At 43.3% G+C, this 21,530-nt stretch overlaps 1 protein-coding gene across 4 annotated transcripts in view; it reads left to right on the forward strand.

Annotated features, from left to right (window-relative positions):
* Nucleotides 1–21,530, forward strand: part of LOC135548715 (cell adhesion molecule 1-like) — a 432,426-nt gene that overhangs the window by 406,546 nt on the left and 4,350 nt on the right. For 2 of the 4 annotated variants that reach the window (XM_064978573.1, XM_064978574.1), the window contains 2 exons: nucleotides 521–553; nucleotides 20,660–20,788. In XM_064978573.1, coding sequence (XP_064834645.1) covers nucleotides 521–553; nucleotides 20,660–20,788 — 162 coding nt within the window. The remainder of the gene's footprint in view (nucleotides 1–520; nucleotides 554–20,659; nucleotides 20,789–21,530) is intronic. The other 2 variants (XM_064978576.1, XM_064978577.1) reach the window with 1 other exon arrangement.

Consider the following 21,530-nt stretch of genomic DNA (forward strand, 5'->3'; position numbering starts at 1 on the left):
TAGTATGATTGCATTTGACAAAGGTTATTTCAGTGTTTTTTTATTGAGATTCCCAAAGTCATGTCATATTGATCAAAATATGCACAGCCATACCAAAATCTGCCCTTTGTAAATGAAATGTAAAATGTTTTCCCCAGCTCCCCACAGTCACACATTGGCCTTCAACATAATGCAGGAGTGTGTGCAGTTGTATTTTATTGATGAGCTGTCTGTGTACCATGTGAACGCTGTCTACGCCGCCACGATTGCTGCCGTCCTCCCATAAGCGGCAATGGCGCTCCCCTCCCAGTTTGATGTCCAACGTGTGTGTGTTGTGTTTTATCTTTGCACTGCTTTGGTTCCCTTTGATTTCCCTTAAGCCTTGTGTCTTAGTCTTTGTCATGTAATGGTCTCTGAATGCTTGCTTATGGGTTCCATTTTGTTTTCTCCCTCCTGTCCCCATTTCTCCTTTTTTGTGCATGCCACGTTCCTCCTGTTCCCTCCCTCCACCACTACTGTCCCTCCGTCCTTGTGTACTCAGACACTACGCCCAGCACTGAACCCGCAGCACACGGTTGGTATCTCTTTCCTCCTCTTCTTTTTCGTCTGCCCGCCACAGCATGACACCTGATAACCAGCTCTGTTTTAAGGTTCTCGCTCTCCTTTGATTACCCTACTGTACTGTCTGCCACACTGTGGATGAATTCCTCCTGTACATGAAACAATGATTTGCTGTGGTTTAATTTGTTACTGTGTCCGTCTGTCTCTGCTTGTTTGTGTCTGCATCTGCATATTTCTGTCTGTTTGTACATCTATTGCTTAACCCCAATACTTCCTCCTAGCCTCTACACACTTGTGTAGATCCGAAAGAATCAGAAGGGTATAGCCAATATGGTAATAGCTCCACTTTGCCTTCTGATAGGCTCGGTGGAATTTTGCCAGCATTGCTTACACAATACTGTGTAGGCTCAATTCCCATATAAGGAAGGAGTTAAGGATCGATTTGGAATTGGGCATTTGTATGACTAACCTGCTGGTCCTTTTAGCCAGTTTGTCCTTTTAGCTAATTCCTCTCTGTGTTTGTTCCTTTTCATGACATACATGTATACCATGACAACGGGAGAGGAGTTGGCTACAGCACATACAGAATGGGTCCAGTCTATTGTATAACTATTCATCCTTCATGTGTCTATGTCTATGTCTGTGTCTGTCTGTCTGTCTGTCTGTCTGTCTGTCTGTCTGTCTGTCTGTCTGTTAGTGTATTTGCGTTAGAAATCCTTGCCAGTACATTTTCATTTTAAAAACCCCCACCCCTTTTGGGTTTAATCAAAATGGCCACTCTTAATTGAACACCAGATAATATCTCCATAACATCGCATGAGTGTGCATAAGTACTTGTTGACATTTGCCTCCTATGTTCTCATTTTGCGCCCAAAAGTAATAAATATTGACCTGCCTCAAATAATTTTTTAATGGATTTAAATGATGTCTAAATGGCTGGTTTTGTAAGGTGATGGATCACCTGGTACTCAGATAGCGTAGGTCAGTTTGCCAGATAATTACCGCTTGGTTTCTGTCCACATGGGCCACAAACAGCAGACTATTCATAGAGCTCAGAGGACAAGACATTTTTGTATGCAGCTAGTGTTTTGAGACATTAGTGCCCTTCTACTTGGCTTTTCAGGCATAGGAAGTGCCCTATTACTTGGCTTTTCAGGCATAGGAAGTGCCCTATTACTTGGCTTTTCAGGCATAGGAAGTGCCCTATTACTTGGCTTTTCAGGCATAGGAAGTGCCCTTCTACTTGGCTTTTCAGGCATAGGAAGTGCCCTATTACTTGGCTTTTCAGGCATAGGAAGTGCCCTATTACTTGGCTTTTCAGGCATAGGAAGTGCCCTATTACTTGTTCTATGAGTAGCAGCACCAGCCTGGGTGTGCAGTGTGTAAGTGGTGTTTTCTGAGGGGGAAAGGCACTGAGGTTTGACTACATATGCTACGTGGTACATGTAGCCAGGTTATAATTTTGCCTTCTCGCAGTTAACTGCCATTCTAAATACCATGTCACAAGGGTAATGTTAACCTTGTGGAGTAATGTCTGCATGGCCTATGATGTATCACTTATAATTGCTATAAGCCCCAGAATAAGTTATTGCAATTTCCACTATTCAAATAGGACATTGGTGAAACCCGATGAACAGATTTGCGGATATTATTTTACATATGCAGACATATAAAGGTATTTGGGGCATGGAGATGGGGAGGGAGGTATGGTATTGTATACACACAATTTATCTAACTCTTTACCTTGAAAGGGATACATCAGAATTTTGGCAATGAAGCCCTTTATCTACTTCCCCAGAGTCAGATGAACTCATGGATACCATTTTTATGTCTCTGTGTGCAGTAATGAAGGAAGTTGCTAACGAGCGTTATCTTAATTGCTAACTAGCATTAGCGCAATGACTGAAAGTCTGTGGTAAGTGCTAGAAGATACCATAGACTCCCAGTCATTGTGCTAACGCTAGTTAGTATTGGCTCGCGAAACTGAACTCAGCAAAAAAAGGACTCTTCAGGACGCTGTCTTTCAAAGATAAATCGTAAAAATCCAAATAACTTCACAGATCTTCATTGTAAAGGCTTTAAAAACACTGTTTCCCATGCTTGTTCAATGAACTATAAACAATTAATGAACATGCACCTGTGGAACGGTCGTTAAGACATTAACAGCTTACAGACGGTAGGCAATTCGGGTCACATTTAGGAAAACTTAGGACACTAAAGAGGTCTTTCTACTGACTCTGAAAAACACAAAGAAAGATGCACAGGGTCCCTGGTTATCTGCGTGAACATGCCATAGGCATGCTGCAAGGAGGCATGAGGACTGCAGATGTCGCCAGGGCAATAAATTGCAATGTCCATACTGTGAGACGCCTAAGACAGCGCTACAGGAAGACCGGACGGACTGCTGATCATCCTCACAGTGGCAGACCACGTGTAACAACACCTGCACAGGATCGGTACATCCTAACATCACACAGGCAGCGTCCTACCTGGAAGGGCTCCTCCCTTACCTCCTCGCACTAGCCTGCCAAAGACAGATTGACCCACCCCTGCCACGTGTCATACAAGAAGGGACCGGAGGGGTCCTACAAAAAGTGCTCTTCACTGACGAGTCACGGTTTGTCTCACCAGGGGTGATGGTTGGATTTGTGTTTATCGTCGCAGGAATGAGCGTTACACCGAGGCCTGTACTCTGTAGCGGGATCATTTGAAGGTGGAGGGTCCGTCATGGTCTGGGGTGGTGTGTCACAGCATCATCAGACTGAGCTTGTTGTCTTTGTACAATCTCAATGCTGTGCGTTACAGGGAAGACATCCTCCTCCCTCATGTGGTACCCTTCCTGCAGGGCTATCCTGACATGACCCTCCAGCATGACAATGGCACCACCGATACTGCTCGTTCTGTGTGTGATTTCCTTCAAGACAGTGTACTGCCATGGCCAGCGAAGAGCCCGGATCTCAATCCCAATGACCATGTCTGGGACCTGTTGGATTGGAGGGTGAGGGCTAGGGCCATTCCCCCTAGAAACGTCCAAGAACACCAAGGTGTCTTGGTGGAAGTGGGGTAACATCTCACAGCAAGAACTGGCAAATCTGGTGCAGTCCATGAGGAGGAGATGCACTGCAGTACTTAAGGCAGCTGGTGGCCACACCAGATACTGACTATTACTTTTGATTTTGACCCCCCTTTGTTCAGGGATACATTATTCAATTTCTGTTAGTCACATGTCGGTGGAACTTGTTCAGTTTATGCCTCAGGTGTTGAATCTTATGTTCTTACAAATATTTACAAATGTTAAGTTTGCTAACTATAAACGCAGTTGACAGTGAGGGAACGTTTCTTTTTTGCTGAGTTTACCTCGAACTTCCTCCATACTGGATGCAGATACATAAAAATGGTATCCATGAGTTCACCTGAATCTGGCGAAGTAGATGAATGGCCTCATTGTCAAAATCCTGAAGTAACCTTTAACATAAATACCAACTCTGGTGTGAAATGAGTTTTATGCAAAATGTCAAGCAGCTTTATCTCACACCAACTGCTAAATCAATGTTTGTGATCAGTAAGATGCCTGCAACTCTCTCGCTAACTTCTGAGTATAGCGTTATAGTTTTTCTTTATCGGCAAGATAGACATATTGATTCAACTGTACCTTTGCATTCTGTTCAGAAAGCTATTCAGTGGCCTTAAAAAATATTTGAGTCATTCAAGGTGCATGGAATACAAAGATGCCAACAAAACAAGTTTCACACAGGTCTCTGTGAAATATTAAGCTGTCGCAGAAGGACTACACATTTGCATTCTATCGTTACAAAATGTGTTCTTGTTGTTTTGGTGCCCTTTCACTGTTTGGGAGATGTTTCTGCTCTCTGATAAATCTATTTTACCCTCGGTATAGCCTAGAAACAAGATGTTACATGAATAAGAGGGGGGTGGGGTTTGACTGAAGGGGGTAGAAAGATACTACAGTGAAGTGTAACCAGTACACTACCACCAAAGTAAAGCAGTCCCATTTGTGTATTTATGCTACATTTTTTGCATCGTCCCCTTTGTCAGAAGTGCTTCACTCTCGCTGAAGGTCTATTCAGTTGCTTTGGAGATGGATACTACAAGGCCAAGTTGTTGTTACTCCTTTGCGGCGTAGGGTTGCCTCAGGAATATGAATTACAGTGCAGGGCCGGGCCGGGAGACGCATTGCTGTCCTGGTCAGATAGATCAAACCCTTATCAGCACGTCAGCCTCGCTGTCAGACAGCACTTCTATCGCCACACACTGGCACCGGCGGTATTCATAGCCTTTCCTTTACCTGACCCACTGTGTATTTAGTTTCGAACTGCCTGGGGTGCTGACTTTTTCAATCGGATTTATCAATAATGTGTCATCTTGCGTGTTTTATTTTACGATAAATGATGTTGGTGTTTTTCCTCAAAGAATGCATTCTTCAGAGGCTGTCCTCTCTCGTGCTGTGTGAATGTATTCAGGATTGGTCCCTCGTTCTCTCTGTTAATTTCCAAAGCCAACACGTTTCACTCTGGCCTTTACAAGCATGAGGCTACCATGTCCAGGCCAGTTGTTTGATGATGTGCCTTGAGTAACTTGATTGCAAAAAATATATATCTGCAAGAAGCCCACCGTTAAGCCAGCGTCGGTATTATTTCAGATCCCCACACAGATTAAGGCAGAAGGTGTGGTGGTGGCAAGGTAATACTATTTCACCTCATGGTCGAAGTAATGCAATTGAATTTCAAGGACTGGTGCGCTTGTTTTGTTGTTTTGGTTTTTTTTGGGGGGGGGGTGATTGTGTGTGTCCATTTCATGCATGACATTTTAGAGTACATGATTTTGGCTGTTGTCCTACCTTGTTCTTCATGCTTGAATTACCTCGAGGCCAGGAAATACCATCTCACCATTGCCCAATGTGTAGCTGAGGGCCCTCTCCTTTTCTGAATGTTACTCAGAATATTTCATTCATATTCCTGAAGCAATCACAAAGTCACCCCCAATAGAACAAAACAGCTGAAGTAAACTCCCTGCAATCCTCAGGAAAAGTGACATTTGCTGCTTGGGAACATTGAGCAACAGCTTATTTATGTATCTCTCTCTCTGTCTCAGCGCAAAGTAACTTAAGCCTCTGTTTGACATGAGCTGAGCCTCTGCTGATGCGCGCCTGTTTTACATGCCGAAGAGTGCCAGCACTAACTAACTACCTCTCCCCTGGAAGCTGTCACCATGGTGATGCCCCTGCTTGTTGTGGCAGAGAGAAGCCAGCATTATTGAACTTCTTGTTTCAAGAAACAGACATTTTGCTCTGCATAATGCTACACTTGAGAGCCCCTGTTTGGGTTGGCACGGGGACGACATCTCTATATCTTCAACAGAATCTTCTGCTCTTATCCACACTTTCTTTTTGAAAAGGGCATGGTCAGAGGATGGAACAGGTCTAAAGTCTGTTCCATTAGTTGATAACGAGCTCTGCCTGCTAATCTTCTATCTGGAGAGGTGAGCACGTTGGAAAAGACACTCCTGCCAATGTGCCTGTCAGGGCGTTGTGCGAGAGAAGGAGGGGATAATTGAGCTAGGAACAGGAAGCCACTGGGAAAGCGATGGTGGAGCGGGAAGACGGCAGAATAAGGGCCACTTTGCTCCCAGCTGGAACTGCAGCAGGTGAAGCGGAAGACTTATCTCTTCCATTTAATAGGGAACAGAGTTTGCCACATTTGAGCCCCGTTTATACCTGATTCTAACATGCATCCTTGTTCCTGATCTTTTCCACATACTGATTGTGCTCACATTTTCAGGCAGGTGTAGATGATTAGAAGATGCATTGTGATCTGATTGTGATCAGATCTTCCTGACCATCTCAGGAGGTATTGAAGTATGCGTTGTGTCTGTATATCTTACAAGTGATCTGGACAGTGAAACCAATAAAATCAGGGATGTGCAACTTCAGTCCACGGGGGGCCTGATTGGTGTTACGCATTTGCACCATCCCCAGCTAACACACCTGACTCAACTAATCATGATCTGCAGTTTTGAATGCAATTAGTTTAATCAGCTGTGTTTGCTAGGGATGGGGGGAAAGTGTGACACCACTCCGGCCCCCAAGGACTGGAGTTGCCCATCCCTGATTTAAATCATCATTATCCCGCCTTCTAAAATCATTGACAGGTGGCACCATTGTGTTATGGCATCAATATGTGTCTTAAATAAATAAAGATAAAGGAAGGACCAGAGAATCTGGTCGCAATGCGGACACAGTGGACAGATAAGAGACACATTTTAATACCATGTGCAGATGCATATCTGAAAATGTGGGCACAATCAGTTATAAACTAGGCTTTGTATGCCATTAATATTCAGACCTGGTCAGTAAATTACAGGAACACGACTTTGAGTTGCCTTGAGGATTCGTCACAAGACATGCCGCGTCCTATTGTTTCCCCCGGTATGTTTATTTCTCGGGTCTCTCGGAGTTGTCAAGGTTTACATTGACTACTTCATTACTGCTTTAGTCCACTGGCTTTCGAAGTCATGCTAACGGGTGGGAAATTAGGTGGGAGAGACTGTGTGGACACGCCATGCATTTAAATGGCAAGTATGTCGTGAGAGCTGTATCTGTGTTTGTGTGTACGTGAGCTGAATATGTATGGCATAAGTGTAGCATGTTGATGGTACATGTATGTGTGGGTTTCATGTGAGATGCGTTTGTAATTTTGAGCACGCTCTGTGTGTGTTTGTAGCACGTGTTGTGTCTGTGAGCCTGCCACTTGTGGGGCTCTCTCAGGTGAGGCGCATATGCTGCCGTAATTAGCCAGGAGACTCGCAAACTATTAAGGCAGACAACCAAAAAGGGACCCTCTTCCCCTCCTTCTTCTCCCTCTCTAACTCATCCTCGGCTGACATTAAATGGACCACCGAGGGGCCGTCTGGGGCCTAGACGCCCTGGTGGTTGGCGGGAAGCGAGAATCAGTGGGGGTGGTTTCTAGCAGCGGGGCAGACGAGTGTGGAAATTAGCTTCGTCTACTGAATCAACAGTTCCTCAGTCACCTGCCGTTCCTCTCCATCGCTCGCAGCCCACGCCAAATGCTATCTTCCAAGGCTCTGGCCCTTCATTTAAGCCATTTTCTTCAATTATTCTCCCCTTTTCCCTTCTATGGCCCTGTTTGAAATGTTGGGTAAACAGAGGTACAGTTTGTAATTCTCTGGCAAGGCTTCTTAGCCAGTAGTTTGGGGGGTTTCGGTTCTCTACATGGTGTAAAGATTTGTTTTGGCCTCTTGAAGGAAATGTGTTTCCAAATCTGCCTTAATTGGTTTGGTTTGCTCTTAAGCTCTACACCGCAAAGAAAGAATGTGCATTCTGAATGTCACAAGCCTTTTAAAGCACCGGTACAATGACTGGCTGAAAAATTTGCCGATCTGTGGAATAGAGGGATAATAGACGCTCTTTGATGTAAAAATGTTCCCATAATTCATATTCATGAGAGCAGAGACCCCTTTGAGGTGAGGTTTTGGATTACAGATCACCTCTTCTCGACACTCTGGACTCCATTATCACTGCGTGCTTTGTGAACAATGGCCTCACCGAGAAAGCACTACAGGATTGTGCTGTATGTCCTCAGAAAGGGACCAAAAATCACCCAAAAACCTGATAGTGACAGCTCACAGTGGTCTACAGCTAGGAAATCAAAACACCCTGCTCGGCTGACATTCATGCATTGACACATTTTATTCCTTCCACTTTTTTGCCTGCTTTTTGTGGTGTTTTCATTGTCCAACTCAAAGCCATCAACCAGCTGTAAACTCTTGGGAAACCTAGAGTTTCTTTGGCTGTCCCCATAGAAGAACCCTTTGAAGAACCAACCCCTTTTGGTTCCAGGCAGAACCCTATTGAGTTCCATGTAGAACCCCTTTCACAGGAGGTTTCTTCAACATGGCCACCACCGCAGTGAGGCAAAGGTGATGGCTGTCGATGCGAATCTGTGTATGCTCGCCGGTGTGGGTCGACCTCCTCCATGGCAGCCAAGGACAAGAATTAGCCTTTATCCGTCTTTTCTCAGGAAATGAGGGAAGCTTTTGAGAAACAGGACCTGCTCGCCCCAGGCTTTGCACCGTTCCCTGGAAGGGACATCTTATCCTGGATTAGCCCCGACAAAACTCACTTCCCCTGGCTCTCGCACAATGGACAAATGGTCCCCAGTGGTGTCTTGTGTTGTTTACACATATTTACATAATTCTTTTTTTGTCATGTTATATACACGTGGCACCCCAACACACACAGTGGGGGGGGGGATCTAGATGTTGACTCACTAATAAAATAAGCAACATCAGAGTCCAATTTTAACCGAGCCCTGCCACAACATCTGTCCGTAATTCTTTACTTGCCACAGGATATTCTACTTTTCCTTTTTTTCTTTGCCCACAACTACATTAAAGCAGCTGGAATTTAATGGGGTGGTTTGTTTGTCTGATACAAAGACTCCTCAGGCACTCTCTGTCAAGCTAAAAATCCATTTGGTTTAACCGGCTTGTAAAGGTTGCCCTCCTCTCCTTCCCCTGCCTCCGCGCCACACCGGCGGCCCACTCCTGTCCGACCCTCGCTACTGTAAATATAAATCTTGGGGAGTTTGTCGGCCAATACGGTAATGACAAGGCTCCGGGCAGCTTGGTGACAGAGAGGGGTGGGGAATTGGAGAGGGGACGATAAACAGACGGTAGAGGAGAAGAAAGGGCAAACGGTGAAGCAAAAGCAGTTATTGCTCCGCTGTTCAGGGTTTTTTTTCTGCCTCCCATTAACAGGGGCTGGCGGTGTATCTATGAGATGAGCTGCAGAGTTTCTGGGCCTGTCGAGTCCTCTGAGCATCCTGACAAACATAGTAGGCCGCTGGAATACATTAGGACGTGGTTATGGAGGGAACCATGAACTAGTTCTTATTCAAACTTTCTTAGTTTAGAGGTCATGCAAATGAGAACTTGTTCTCAACGAGCCTGCATGGTTAAATAAAGGTGACGTTAAAATAAATAAATAAAAATCATAGATTTTATTTGTCAGTTATGTTTGTTGGGTCTATGTTTTTCATTGTCCATGATTATATCAAAGTCTCGATGAGGATTTCAAATGGTGGCCAAGATACCGAGAGCTCTATTGAAAACGTCCAAATGAATGTAGGTTTTTCCTAAGAGACAGAAGATGCATGCAACTCATAGAACTTGGTTCATTTCCACAATGAGTGAAATACTTTTTTCTTTCAGTAAAATCCCGACCCCCAAACTCCGTGAATGGAGAGGGGACTTCATAGAAAAGCACAGAACCCAATTTCTCATTCATTACGTACATAATGGCTGTACAAGTGTAGGGAAAACCATAAAAGGCTTGGTATTAATTGACATTATTTTCACCTTTCCCCACTATCCCCATATCTCATAATAGAGAAGCCTTAGTCACGCACTAATAATACTCTTCCGTGGATTGAAACAGCTTTTTGAGAGACGTCACGCCTTCCACCTATCCGTCTACTGTTACCATGGCACCCAGAATAAATGGATTAACTAAACAATTTAGATCAAAATGGCAAAGCTATCCCAGATCATGATTTTGGAAATGAAATAATAACTTTGATTTTGTTTGTTTTCTCTATTCAGCCTCACCTGAGTTTTGTGTTTTTGAAGTAATTAGATTGTTAGAAGGTTCAACTGTAAACCCTTTCAAAGCAACCCCAGAGGTTGTCTGCCAAGGACATTTAGAGAATAGATCCGGGTTGTTGCCTTCAATAGGCCATCCTTCAGTTTAATCGCTAATTAGAATCACGGTTTGTCATTTTATAAAAGGAGACACCCCACTGTGAACAGAAGTCAGTTCAACATCTAGTTTTGAATTACATTTTGTTGATTTGTCGATTAACGTGAATTCAACAAAAAAATGTCACCATGTCATTGGATTTAGGTTAAATGTTGGGTGACAAAATTACAAAATGCCCTTATGTTGATTTTTTTGGAAGTCCAATCAGTAGAAACAGAACAGTTTGACCTCTCTTTTTACATTTTGTTGGGAAGTGAGAATTGAAATAAATTCACTCCAAAGAAACAAACCATCCAACTAATTAAGTTTTTGGCACACACTCATCTGACTGTCTGTCAACTTGTATACAAGTTCTTTCTTACAAGTTAAACAAGCAGTAACCTATGTCTGAGTCACACACATTCTGTCTCAAAAGGCTTCTCGACTTGTATTAGGCTGGGCTCCTTTATTGACAAGTGCATTATCTAAGAGGCAAAATATTAAACGGACATCATTAAATTGTCTCAATGGGCATTTTAACAGCAGAGACAGTGCAGTTGTGATGCAGTTATATCTACTGAGGCTATGCAGTAACACATGTACTATATGTATGAAGCTTTGTATGGCACCCACCTGCTTGATGCTGCTGTCTTTTGGTTGTCTTCCTATCCGCAGGCAGCACAGCTGCACCGCTGCAATCACTAATGCTTAATTACCAGATTAGAAGATCCAATTAGCAGATCTCCTGTCATTCAGATCAGCCCACTGCCTGATCTGAATGAGATACTTTCGTGTGTCCCCCCCAGGGGTTGGCATTCCTCCCCTACAAATTGATCGCACTCGCGAAACGGCGACGTGCTTTGTTTGGCACGTGGACACCTTGTTTCCACATGCTCTCGGAGGTTATGATTTATATTTCAGAGAATGCGGAAAGAGACACATCTTCCCGGCTGGTGCTTTGGGTAAATGTGTCGCTGACAAGTTGCGCACGGAGACAAATCCTCTTGTTATTTATTTTTTTATTTTTTTGCCATTTCCTCTCTGTCATTTAATTCACTGTTCTTTGTTGAACTGCCTCTGACTTTACCGTACACTTACTCAAATGGTGGTACTTAAAGGAGTTACATATCAAATGAAGCCCCTCCAGGGAACTAGGAGAACACCACACACAACCCCCCAGCGCCAACCCCTTCCAATACAACTGTTGGATTTTCACATCTTAACAGCGTTAGGTCTCAACTAGGGCTGTGGCTGTCAAGCAAATAACTGCCGGTCTCACAGTAATTGACTGGTAATTAACATAAACACAGTTGCATCTCCTGGCTTCTATACAAGCCACTGATGCAAACCTTTGAAACATATACACTTTAAAAGTTGAATAAATCCATGTAATGTAGCCTACACCTTCACAATATTGGTTGTGCTCGTGATGAGATGGCCATACCTCTAAATTACGCTGATAGAAGTCAGAGTGGATGCAGCCTTCCTATTCGACAAGAAAATACTTTTATTGACAAATAGGAAGACTGCACCATCAGATGCAATTTTGTGTCGGGCCAAAAATAATTTGGGTTGGAAAAATATTGTGAAACACTATTATTTTACAATTACTGCAGACATACAGTGCCTTCAGAAAGTATTCACGCTCCCCCCATTTATGTTTGGTAAAAACACTGACCTTCATACTTTATACCTTCAACGTATAAGACCTCCTTAAGTGTGACGTTGAGAAGGATAGCACACATATCAACATGCTGCTATGTAGTATTACCATTGTGCCTATGTGATATACAAGATTGACACAACATACTTCAGAGTTATGATCTAGTAGTGCAACATACACTCACTTGTACACGTGTTTTGCCCTGTGGACACTACCACAGCCACACACTCCAGCAGAGCCCAAGATGGCCTGTTGCCGTGCTTTGCCTCCTTGTGGAGCCGTCTAATTAGGGCCTAATCGTGAGATATTAAAGCTGAAAATGGCATGTCCTCCTTATTTCTTCTCATTATTCACACATACAGACTTCAGCGGATGACAGTCCAGAGCGACACACCACCATGATCCCAGTTTCCATACCACAGAAAGCAACAAATGTAATCATATATTTACAGACTCAGTCAGAGACTTAGAAAAACACAAGCACACTCACTTGGGTACATTCACATACACTTACCATTCATAAGAGAGTCAAATTCACAGAAATTCACTCTCACGCACGGCAAACGCTGCATATGTCAGCTCCTCAATCGGGAAATTACCTTTAAATGTCAATCACGCTATAACGTGGATCTTCCACAGCCCAGATTTAATCTAGGCCTATGTCTCTTTAAGCTAGCCACTAGCCTTTCTAGAATAGTTCATACAAATGGCAAATATAGGCTACCTCATTGTATGGATCACTATAGACTTTAGAGTAGTCTATGGACCAAGAGAGTTGGTGACCTCAGATTGGGATTTATTTATGTTGCAACAGTTTACCATAAGCATTGAAAAAAAAGCAGGCTGAAAAACTATTGTAGTGCCTTTCTAGATATTGGCTCGGTAATTCACAAATTTTGCATATTGAAACAGAGAGGATATTTTCAAGGAAACACTTAAAGTATCCTTGGTTTCAGTGAGCGATGCTCATTAAATTGGTTCGGCTAATGTGTTTGAAATACCTGGTGGAGATTTACTGAAAGAGTTCATATGAGTGTGTTTGTGTGTGCGTCCTAAATGTCAAAAGGCAACAAAACAAGGAGAGATGGCGATAAGCCAGACTGAATACCATTTTAATTGTCCACCAGAGGATAGCATCGAGGCCTATTGCTATCGTGTGCTTCATTTGAGAAAGTTATTAGAACTTGACAATGAGCGCCCCAATCCCGGATGCTGAAAAACAACAGCAGCCTTATCCCAAGGAAGCGAAGTAATTGACTCTGAGAGCAAGATCAAGTGTGGCTACAGGCTCCACTCACAAGAGCGGGGATGGATGGGGGTGGTGGAGAGAAAACCAACACTATCTCTCCACATAAACAGCAAACAACTGGGAGAGGGCTGGAAACACTCACCCTCTCTATCCTCTGGCGACGCTTAGCAAAACAGTCATGGAGAGAAAGAGAATGCTAGCGGAAAGGAGAGCAGGGAGGACAGAGTCAGATCCCTGTGGGACTCTAGTATATAGCTTGGGCGTTTGTCATTCAAGTTGTTTGGTGGTAAATTGGAGTGTGTTGGGCGAGATCAGAACCTAGACTGTAAAGAAACCACAGGGGTGTGTGGGTGACTGGGTACAATACATTCTCAGCAAACAGTATAGACATAGACTCTTCTGTTTTCTCTTCTTTCCCACTGACAAGATAGATGGATAGATCAAGAGAGAGAGAGGGAGGGAAATTACCCCACGGTGTCCCGCTGGAAAAAGCGTGAGGGGACCAATCTCAAAAGAACGCTCCTTCTTTGGCGGTGTTTTTGGTCCAAAATAATCCCAAATTGTTGAACACCTCAGGAAGGTGCTGCTACTCACACACGACACGTCGCCACATCACAGCAGCAAAACGCTTGAGACTCCATCACGTCTGTGTTTTCCTCTCTGAGTGTTGGAGGATGTGTCTCGGGTTACAAAAGGTGTGGACGGCAGAGTGCCTCGACCCTCTCAAGCTAACCAGCCCTCAGCGAGTGTAAACGTGACTCCATTGTCCGCGGGTGACTTCCTATAGGGGCCGGTCACCAACTCTATCAGGAAAGCGTGTTTGAGAGTAACCCCGCATGACAGCACTCCCACTGTGGTCTGTAGATGGACACCCCCTGAGAGTCATCCTTTCCTTCCCCTCATCAAGACTGTGTTCACACTGGTATTTCACTTCAACCCCAAGGTCCTGTATCCACACAGTGCTTTGTTGGGTCCTATTCTTCTTTCTCTTTAGGTCTTAGTCTTGGACTTTGAAAACCCAGAATTAAATGTCACTTGGATGTTTGTACTCAAGTTTATAGTTTCAGTTGTTGTCTGATTGAGCTCTAGAGACTACCCTATTGGCGTTCTGTCTACCATTTTCTCCATACAAAGGAGAGAACGGTTCTCTGAATTCAATACATCACCTTTCCTTGGGTTGAGTGTTGTATTCTGGCAGCTGAAAATAATCCTTGTCTTTAGATTTACATAGATGTTTCTAAAAGCAAAAGTTGGTGGTTGCAAATGTTCATTCTTCACTTTCACTCATTTTGCTCCCATCTATTCAACACTTTCTTTGTACAGTTCCCAATAAGATATCACCTTTCTGGACATAATGGTAAACATTATTAAATTAAATCATTCTGCTTTTGAGGCCTGTTTTTGCCTTTCCTGTATATGTGCATGCAATTCTAACTTTCCACCTCAGACACTTTCCCTCATCATGTGTAACAGTATAGCTTCAGTCCCTCTCCTCACCCCTACCTGGGCTTGAACCAGGGACCCTCTGCACATATCTACAACTGCCTCCCATGAAGCATTGTTACCCATCGCTCCACAAGAGCCGCAGCCCTTGCAGAGCAAGGGGAACAACTACTTCAAGGTCTCAGCGCGAGTGACGTCACCAATTGAAACGCTATTAGCGCACAGACCGCAAACTAGCTAGCCATTTCACATCGGTTACACATGCATGAGATTAGTTGAGCTTGAGACAGGCCTTGCGAGATTCCCTAAAAACACTCACAACACTCACTCACACACTTCGATACAGCTACAACTGGACGTGACTTTGGTAGCAGCTTAGGAGAACTTAGGCAGTAGGTTAGGATAATTAATGTAGCAGGTTAAAATAATTAGATTAAGGTTAGGAAAAGTCTTATGGTTAGCCAAAATGCTCTCCTAACCTGCTCCAAAAAGTCACTTCCAGTCGTAGCTGTATCGAAGTGGCGTAACCAGGCTGGCCCACCAGGTTGGCCCATAGTGGGCACGTTTACACTGCACCTTAGCACACCCTGGATCCTGGACTTCCTGACGGGCAGCCCCCAAGTGGTAAGAGTAGGCAACAACACGTCTGCTACGCTGATCGTTAACACTGGGGCCCCTCAGGGGTGTGGACTTAGTCCCTCCTGTATTCCCTGTTCACCCTCTACTGCATGCCAAACACGATTCCAACACCATCATTAAGTTTGCTGACGACACAACAGTGGTAGGCCTTATCACCGACAACGATGAGACGGCCTACTGGCAGTGTGGTACCAGGACAACAACCTCTCCCTCAATGTGAGCAAGATGAAGGAGCTGATCGTGGACTACAGGAAAAGGCAGGCCGAACAGGCCCCCATTTACATCAACGGGGCTGTAGTGGAGCGGATCGAGAGTTTCAGGTTCCTTGGTGTCCATGTCACCAAAGAACTATCATGGTCCAAACATACCAAGACAGTTGTGAAGAGGACACGACTAAACCTTTTCCCCCTCAGGAAAATTAAAAGATTTGGCATGGGTCCCCAGATCCTCAAAATGTTCTCCAGCTGCTCCATCAAGAGCATCCTGACCGGTTGCATCACCGACTGTTATGGCAACTGCTCGGCATCTGACCGTAAGGCGATATAGAGGGTAGTGCGAACGGCCCATACATTACTGGGGTCAAACTTCCTGCCATCCAGGACCTATAAAATAGGCAGTTTCAGAGAAAAGCCCATAAAATTGTCAGAGACTCCAGTCACCCAAGTTATAGACTGTTTTCTCTGCTACCGCACGGCAAGCGGTACCGGAGCGCCAAGTCTAGGACCAAAAGGCTCCTCAACAGCTTCTACCCTCAAGCCATAAGACTCCTGAACAATTCATCAAATTGCCACCGGGCTGCTCCTCGCTGTTTATTATCTATGCATAGTCACTTCACCCCCACCTACATGTTCAAATTACATCAAATAACCTGTTCCCCCGCACGCTTACTCGGTATCGGTGCCCCCTGTATATAGCCTAGTTATTCTTATAGTGTTTCTTTTTAGTATTACTTTTTATTTGAGTCTACATGGTAAATATTTTCTTAACTCTTATAATAATAATAATATAATAATATAATAATAATAATAATATAATAATATAATACTTGAACTGCATTGTTGGTTAAGGGCTTGTAAGTAAGCATTTCACACTAAAGTCTACACTTGTTGTATTCGGGGGATGTGACAAATAAAGTTTGATTTATACTGCACTCTAACTGCAGTTACACTGCAAAATTACCACTGTAAAAAAAACGGTGTTATTTTGGCTTTAGTATTTGCCACATACTGCAGTTATACTGCACTTGAGTGTACTGCAGCCGCAGAAACATGGTGCCAAAATAGCCAGTGTGAAATGGGGTCAAGAACAACACATAGAATTTTCACTGTCCAATCACAAAAGCTTTAAATTAATTTGCATATGCTTGTGATGTATGTGATGCGTTCTGCAATGGTATTTTAATAAGTACATTTATAGTACTCCCATCTAAGGACAAATCATTGACAAGGAAACCAAATACTTTTATCCATGCAAAAACCTATGGCTAACAAAAATGATAGCTCTGCAAGCTGGCTACCATCTCACTTAGCTAGCCAACTGAAAGCCACAAACTCTCCAGCTAGAAGGGCAGCAAATGCTTAATTTCCGTCTGTTTTCGTAGCTTTTCTATTCACATTTAATTGGATATAGCAATCCATGATAATATTATTGTTGCATGATTTCGGCTGGATCAGAGAAGTTTGTCTCGTCCATGCACAGCATTCGCTGTACAGGGGCAATATCATATGTCAAAAGTGAAACGTTGTTTCCGTGGTCAGACAGGCAGTCAGCAAGGTTTATTCAAACCATCACTGTTGTAAATAAAAGGCTAGTAGCAAGTAGCAAGATGAAATAATGTGTAAATAAATTGCTTAACATTGGTCACGTGGCAGAGATAGAATGTGTGTTTGTCCGTAAGCCCAGTGCTTTGGAATAGATGTGTGAATCCTTAGCCCAGGTCTAAAGCTTAGCCCAGGGTTAAGATAGCCTGAGGATAAGAACGATGCAAAGTGAAAAGGCCTAGTGTGTTGCCTTGAGGGGCTCCAGCATCTGGGTAGTACTCTGGTGAACACCCCAGGCCCGGGGATGGAGAAATACGTCTGCCCCTAATTACCTGCCGTCTGGTAGCACCAATGTGCCATCTCGCCATGTCTGTAACAATCTCCCCTCTCCACGGGGGGGACCTGTGGGGAAGATGGGTGATGGAGGATAAAGAGATCTGAGTACCTATCTGTTCTCACTGGGTGCTAGCACTTCGGCCTCAAAAGCATTTTGTTTTACTGACATTTACACTTGGGCCCTGTTCAGACAAAACATGAACCAGGTGTTTCTAGGTTAGACATAACAACACTTTGTTGTGCTGCGAGAATGCACAGTTGGATTCATTTTAAACCAGGTGCACTGTTGTTGCCTCACCCTGAAAACTATCTTATATCCGTTCATGATTGAATAAAGTCTTGGTCTTAATCCACATGATGGAGGGTTAATCTGCCTAAAGATTTTTGGGTCAATCAACTGAAAATATACACCTTGTTATATTTTTGTTAACGCCAATATCTGTTTGAAGTATACAAAGGTACGGATGCTCCGTTGCTCCAGTTTTATACCATTAAATCCTAAGTGTTTAACAAGGATTGTTGTTGGTGGTAATGACTCATCTATAAGCACCATGCAATATGTATAATTAAGTGACTCATTGCAGTCAATTTGGATGGAGGGACATTTCAGGGGTTTACATTACCATGCCAATTCTCTGTGAATTATTGAATATTCCTGGGGCAAAATGGGCTGGATGAGATTAGGCGTTCATTGGTTTGTGTTATGAGAGTGAAGCAACTCATTTCCAAACCATCTGGCCCTCTCTAAAATTACACAATGCAACAATGTTGGTTCACAGTAGACTTTTTTATCAAATTACAATTTCCTCCTCTTCTGATTGCGTTATGACCTGAGTGACGCCCCTCGCTGCAATCCATCATAAACTCCAATCTACAGTCAGATTTTTGTTGCCTGTGTTCCCTAGCCCCCTGTCATTTGTCTACAGTCACTGCACTGAGGCTGACAAGGCAGGGTGGGCCGACAGAGATGGCGAAGAATGGGGTGGGGGTCAACTGGGGGTCAGATCACTCCCGATGTAGGATGGGATACGACAGTCGGTTCCCCGAGCCCCGTTCATTTGTCAGTTTATGTTAATTAGAGTCAAGTACTGAGTGGGATGTCAAACCCACCATGGACCCAGTACCTCCTCTCCTCCCTCGTCCACCAGTCCCTCATCCAGTACAGAAAAAGGAAGTAATTTTATTCAGGGGGAGAGTGGAGAGAGCAAAATTCCCTGACATTTCCATAGGCCTCTGTTTATCCCCCAGCCTGACGGACTGGCGTAGCCCAAGTCCACATTAACATCTTAATAGGAAAGTGTGTTAGCGCACGTCTTTACCTCCCTCCCTGACAAGAGCGAATTAAGTGTCAGAAGGATTTCTGCAGACTTTAATTGAATCTGCCCAGCGCGGAAAAGGGAAATCTGAAGTCAAAATAACCTATTAGGGTTATCAAGTAATGTTTGGCTGAGTTTGGCAGGTAGCACTGTGACTGTGGCGTTCTCTCCCCCCAGTATTACCAGTGAGTTGTTTATGAGGTGAGTTGGGTAAGGAAGAGGGTGACCATGTTGCCCAACAGCATGGGCTTCTCTCTCTCTTTGTTAACCTTTAATAAATTGTGGCAAGTCCAACAAGTAATTCCTTAAGCTGGGATTCAGGCTAGCGATGAGTGCGGTGGATGTGAGTCGATTGGAAAGAGGATGGGTGTTCAGTTTTCCTTCCTTCTCCATTCCCTCTAGCCTTCCTATCTTTTCGGGATAGCTTTTTGAAGATGATACACCTGTAAACATACATAGCTCTGGAATTAAACACCCGGAATGACAAAATCGAATCGGTTAGTCTTTGATATACAGTATACAGGAATGTAGCTGTGATATGGCATAGGCTATTACCAAAGCCTCACTTTTACAAATATATAATCCCTCATTGAATCTGAAACTTTTCCCTCTCTCAATGACGTAAGGTCTTGTCGAAAGCCCCCGGTCTCCTATCTATTCTCTCACCCAAAATCATTTCCTAGCAGAGTGTGAGCTATTGATGAAAGATTTTCCTCCTTTGCGCCGTGAAGAACCAATCAAGTCCACAAACCGCCATTAACTTTTGGTTGTCATGGATCCCTACACATGATCAATAACCTTCACATATCATTACGGTTTGGAGCCTCTGAGGCCTGCCTTGTTCTTCAGGCCAAACTGGTATAAATCTTTCAAAAAAATTGCCTAGAAACTGCACTTTTAGTCGTTGCAGGCTAAATGTATTTCAATAGCTCTGACTGGAGACAGGGCAGGGTCCAGATTTATTTGAACAGCGGTGCTTGCTCTGGTAGATTGAAGTTGAGAACCACCCGTATCACTTCATAAATCATGTTTAAATGTTCCACTATCTTCTTCTGCCATTCAGTTAAATGGCCAACCACAGTAGAGTTATGCATGCTCTTACTGTAAATTGGATAACATGCAATGTGTCACGATCGTCGTATTGAGGAGACAAAAGCGCAGCGTGGTGTGAATACTTTTAATTATAGACGAAAAAACGCGAAGTACACTAAACCAACAAAACAAACTAACTAACCAGACGACCGTGACCGCTATAGAAACTGAGTGCTAACATGCAACATCACATAGACAATAATCCACGAACCACAATCCAAAACAGGCTACCTAAATATGGTTCCCAATCAGAGACAACGACAAACACCTGCCACTGATTGAGAACCATATCAGGCCAAAACACATAGAAACAGACTAACTAGACATGCAACATAGAATGCCCACTCATATCACACCCTGACCAAACAAAACATAGAAACAAACAATGCAAATAATGGTCAGAGTGTGACACTATGTGCTATGTAAATTATTTTTTGTATAGCAGTTCTCCAAAAGCAGTAATTTTGCCTAATAAACCAAACTCTTACCACATTCTGGACATTTTATATAATTCAGTTCATTATATATTTAGTTTCATTATGGTGGAAGCTGGAATATAAAATATACATTTTACTTGAATAATATTCTGTGTTTTAGAAATAATCTTCATGGCCTTTATTGCTGTGATTTCATAAATGTTTTCACAATTCTCATTTTGCCCTTTTTTCCAACTGCAAACAGCATTTGTGTATTTTAGGCTGGAGTAGCTGACAATATACTTTTAAGGATTAATGTTATCATTATTTCTTTGGAGATCTTTAATCCACCAAAGTGGGTGTGATGTCCTGCATTACCATGCACTGTTTGTGGATTCTCTAAAAGCTGTTTCTGTTACTGTACTTACAGATTCCAGAGCTGGAGAGGGAGCACCGAGAGCGGTCGACCATGCAGTCATTGGAGGAGTGGTGGCTGTGGTTGTCTTTGCCATGCTCTGTCTACTCATCATTTTGGGACGGTACTTTGCAAGACACAAAGGTGTGGGACAAACCCTTTTTGTTTTCTATCTATAGAAGCACCTCTGTGGAATCACAAGGTTAAAAAGTACACAGACACACTATAATGTCATGTTTTTGTTTACTCAGTATCATGCTAATATTGTCCTGGGCTATCAAAAAATCCACTTCCCTGTCCACGCTGAACACTGTTTTAGGAATTCTACCATACCGCCTGAGCCCAATCAGATTTGTTCTCTTTTATGGCAACTGTACTTTTGAAGGGGTGGCCTTTGGAGTGCAGCCCATGCTTTTGGTTTTGATTCTAAATTACTCCCTGCCCTTCTCCATTTGATCTGGGCTATCGCCTTCATTATCAGGCCCAACACTGGTGGGATGTGAATAATCCCTGTCAGAAATGAAGTTTGAAGTGGATTGCTCATTCCTACTCGTTCGGTGAACTTGGCAAGGTTAATTTGAAGTTGTGAGTCGAGCTGAAGCAGAATCTGTATATCCATGTGCGAATCTTGAATGCCAATCAAAGAATGCCAACAGAGAGGTTTTTAACCTTTATTTAACTAGGCTAGGATCAACAAAAAATGGAGAGAAAAAAATATTTGTTTAATGATTTACAGTGGCAAATATATAATTGACCTACAAGAATTAAAAAACAGCTGATATATAACTTTTAAGGTACAGTTTCCATTAGAGTTTGTGTTGGTGTGCCAACGGAGTTGAATGAGTTTAATATGATTATATTTTAATAATGTATTTTATGAGATCAA

The sequence above is a fragment of the Oncorhynchus masou genome, chromosome 11 (genome assembly GCF_036934945.1).
Source record: "Oncorhynchus masou masou isolate Uvic2021 chromosome 11, UVic_Omas_1.1, whole genome shotgun sequence".
NCBI classification, from domain to species: Eukaryota; Metazoa; Chordata; class Actinopteri; order Salmoniformes; family Salmonidae; genus Oncorhynchus; species Oncorhynchus masou.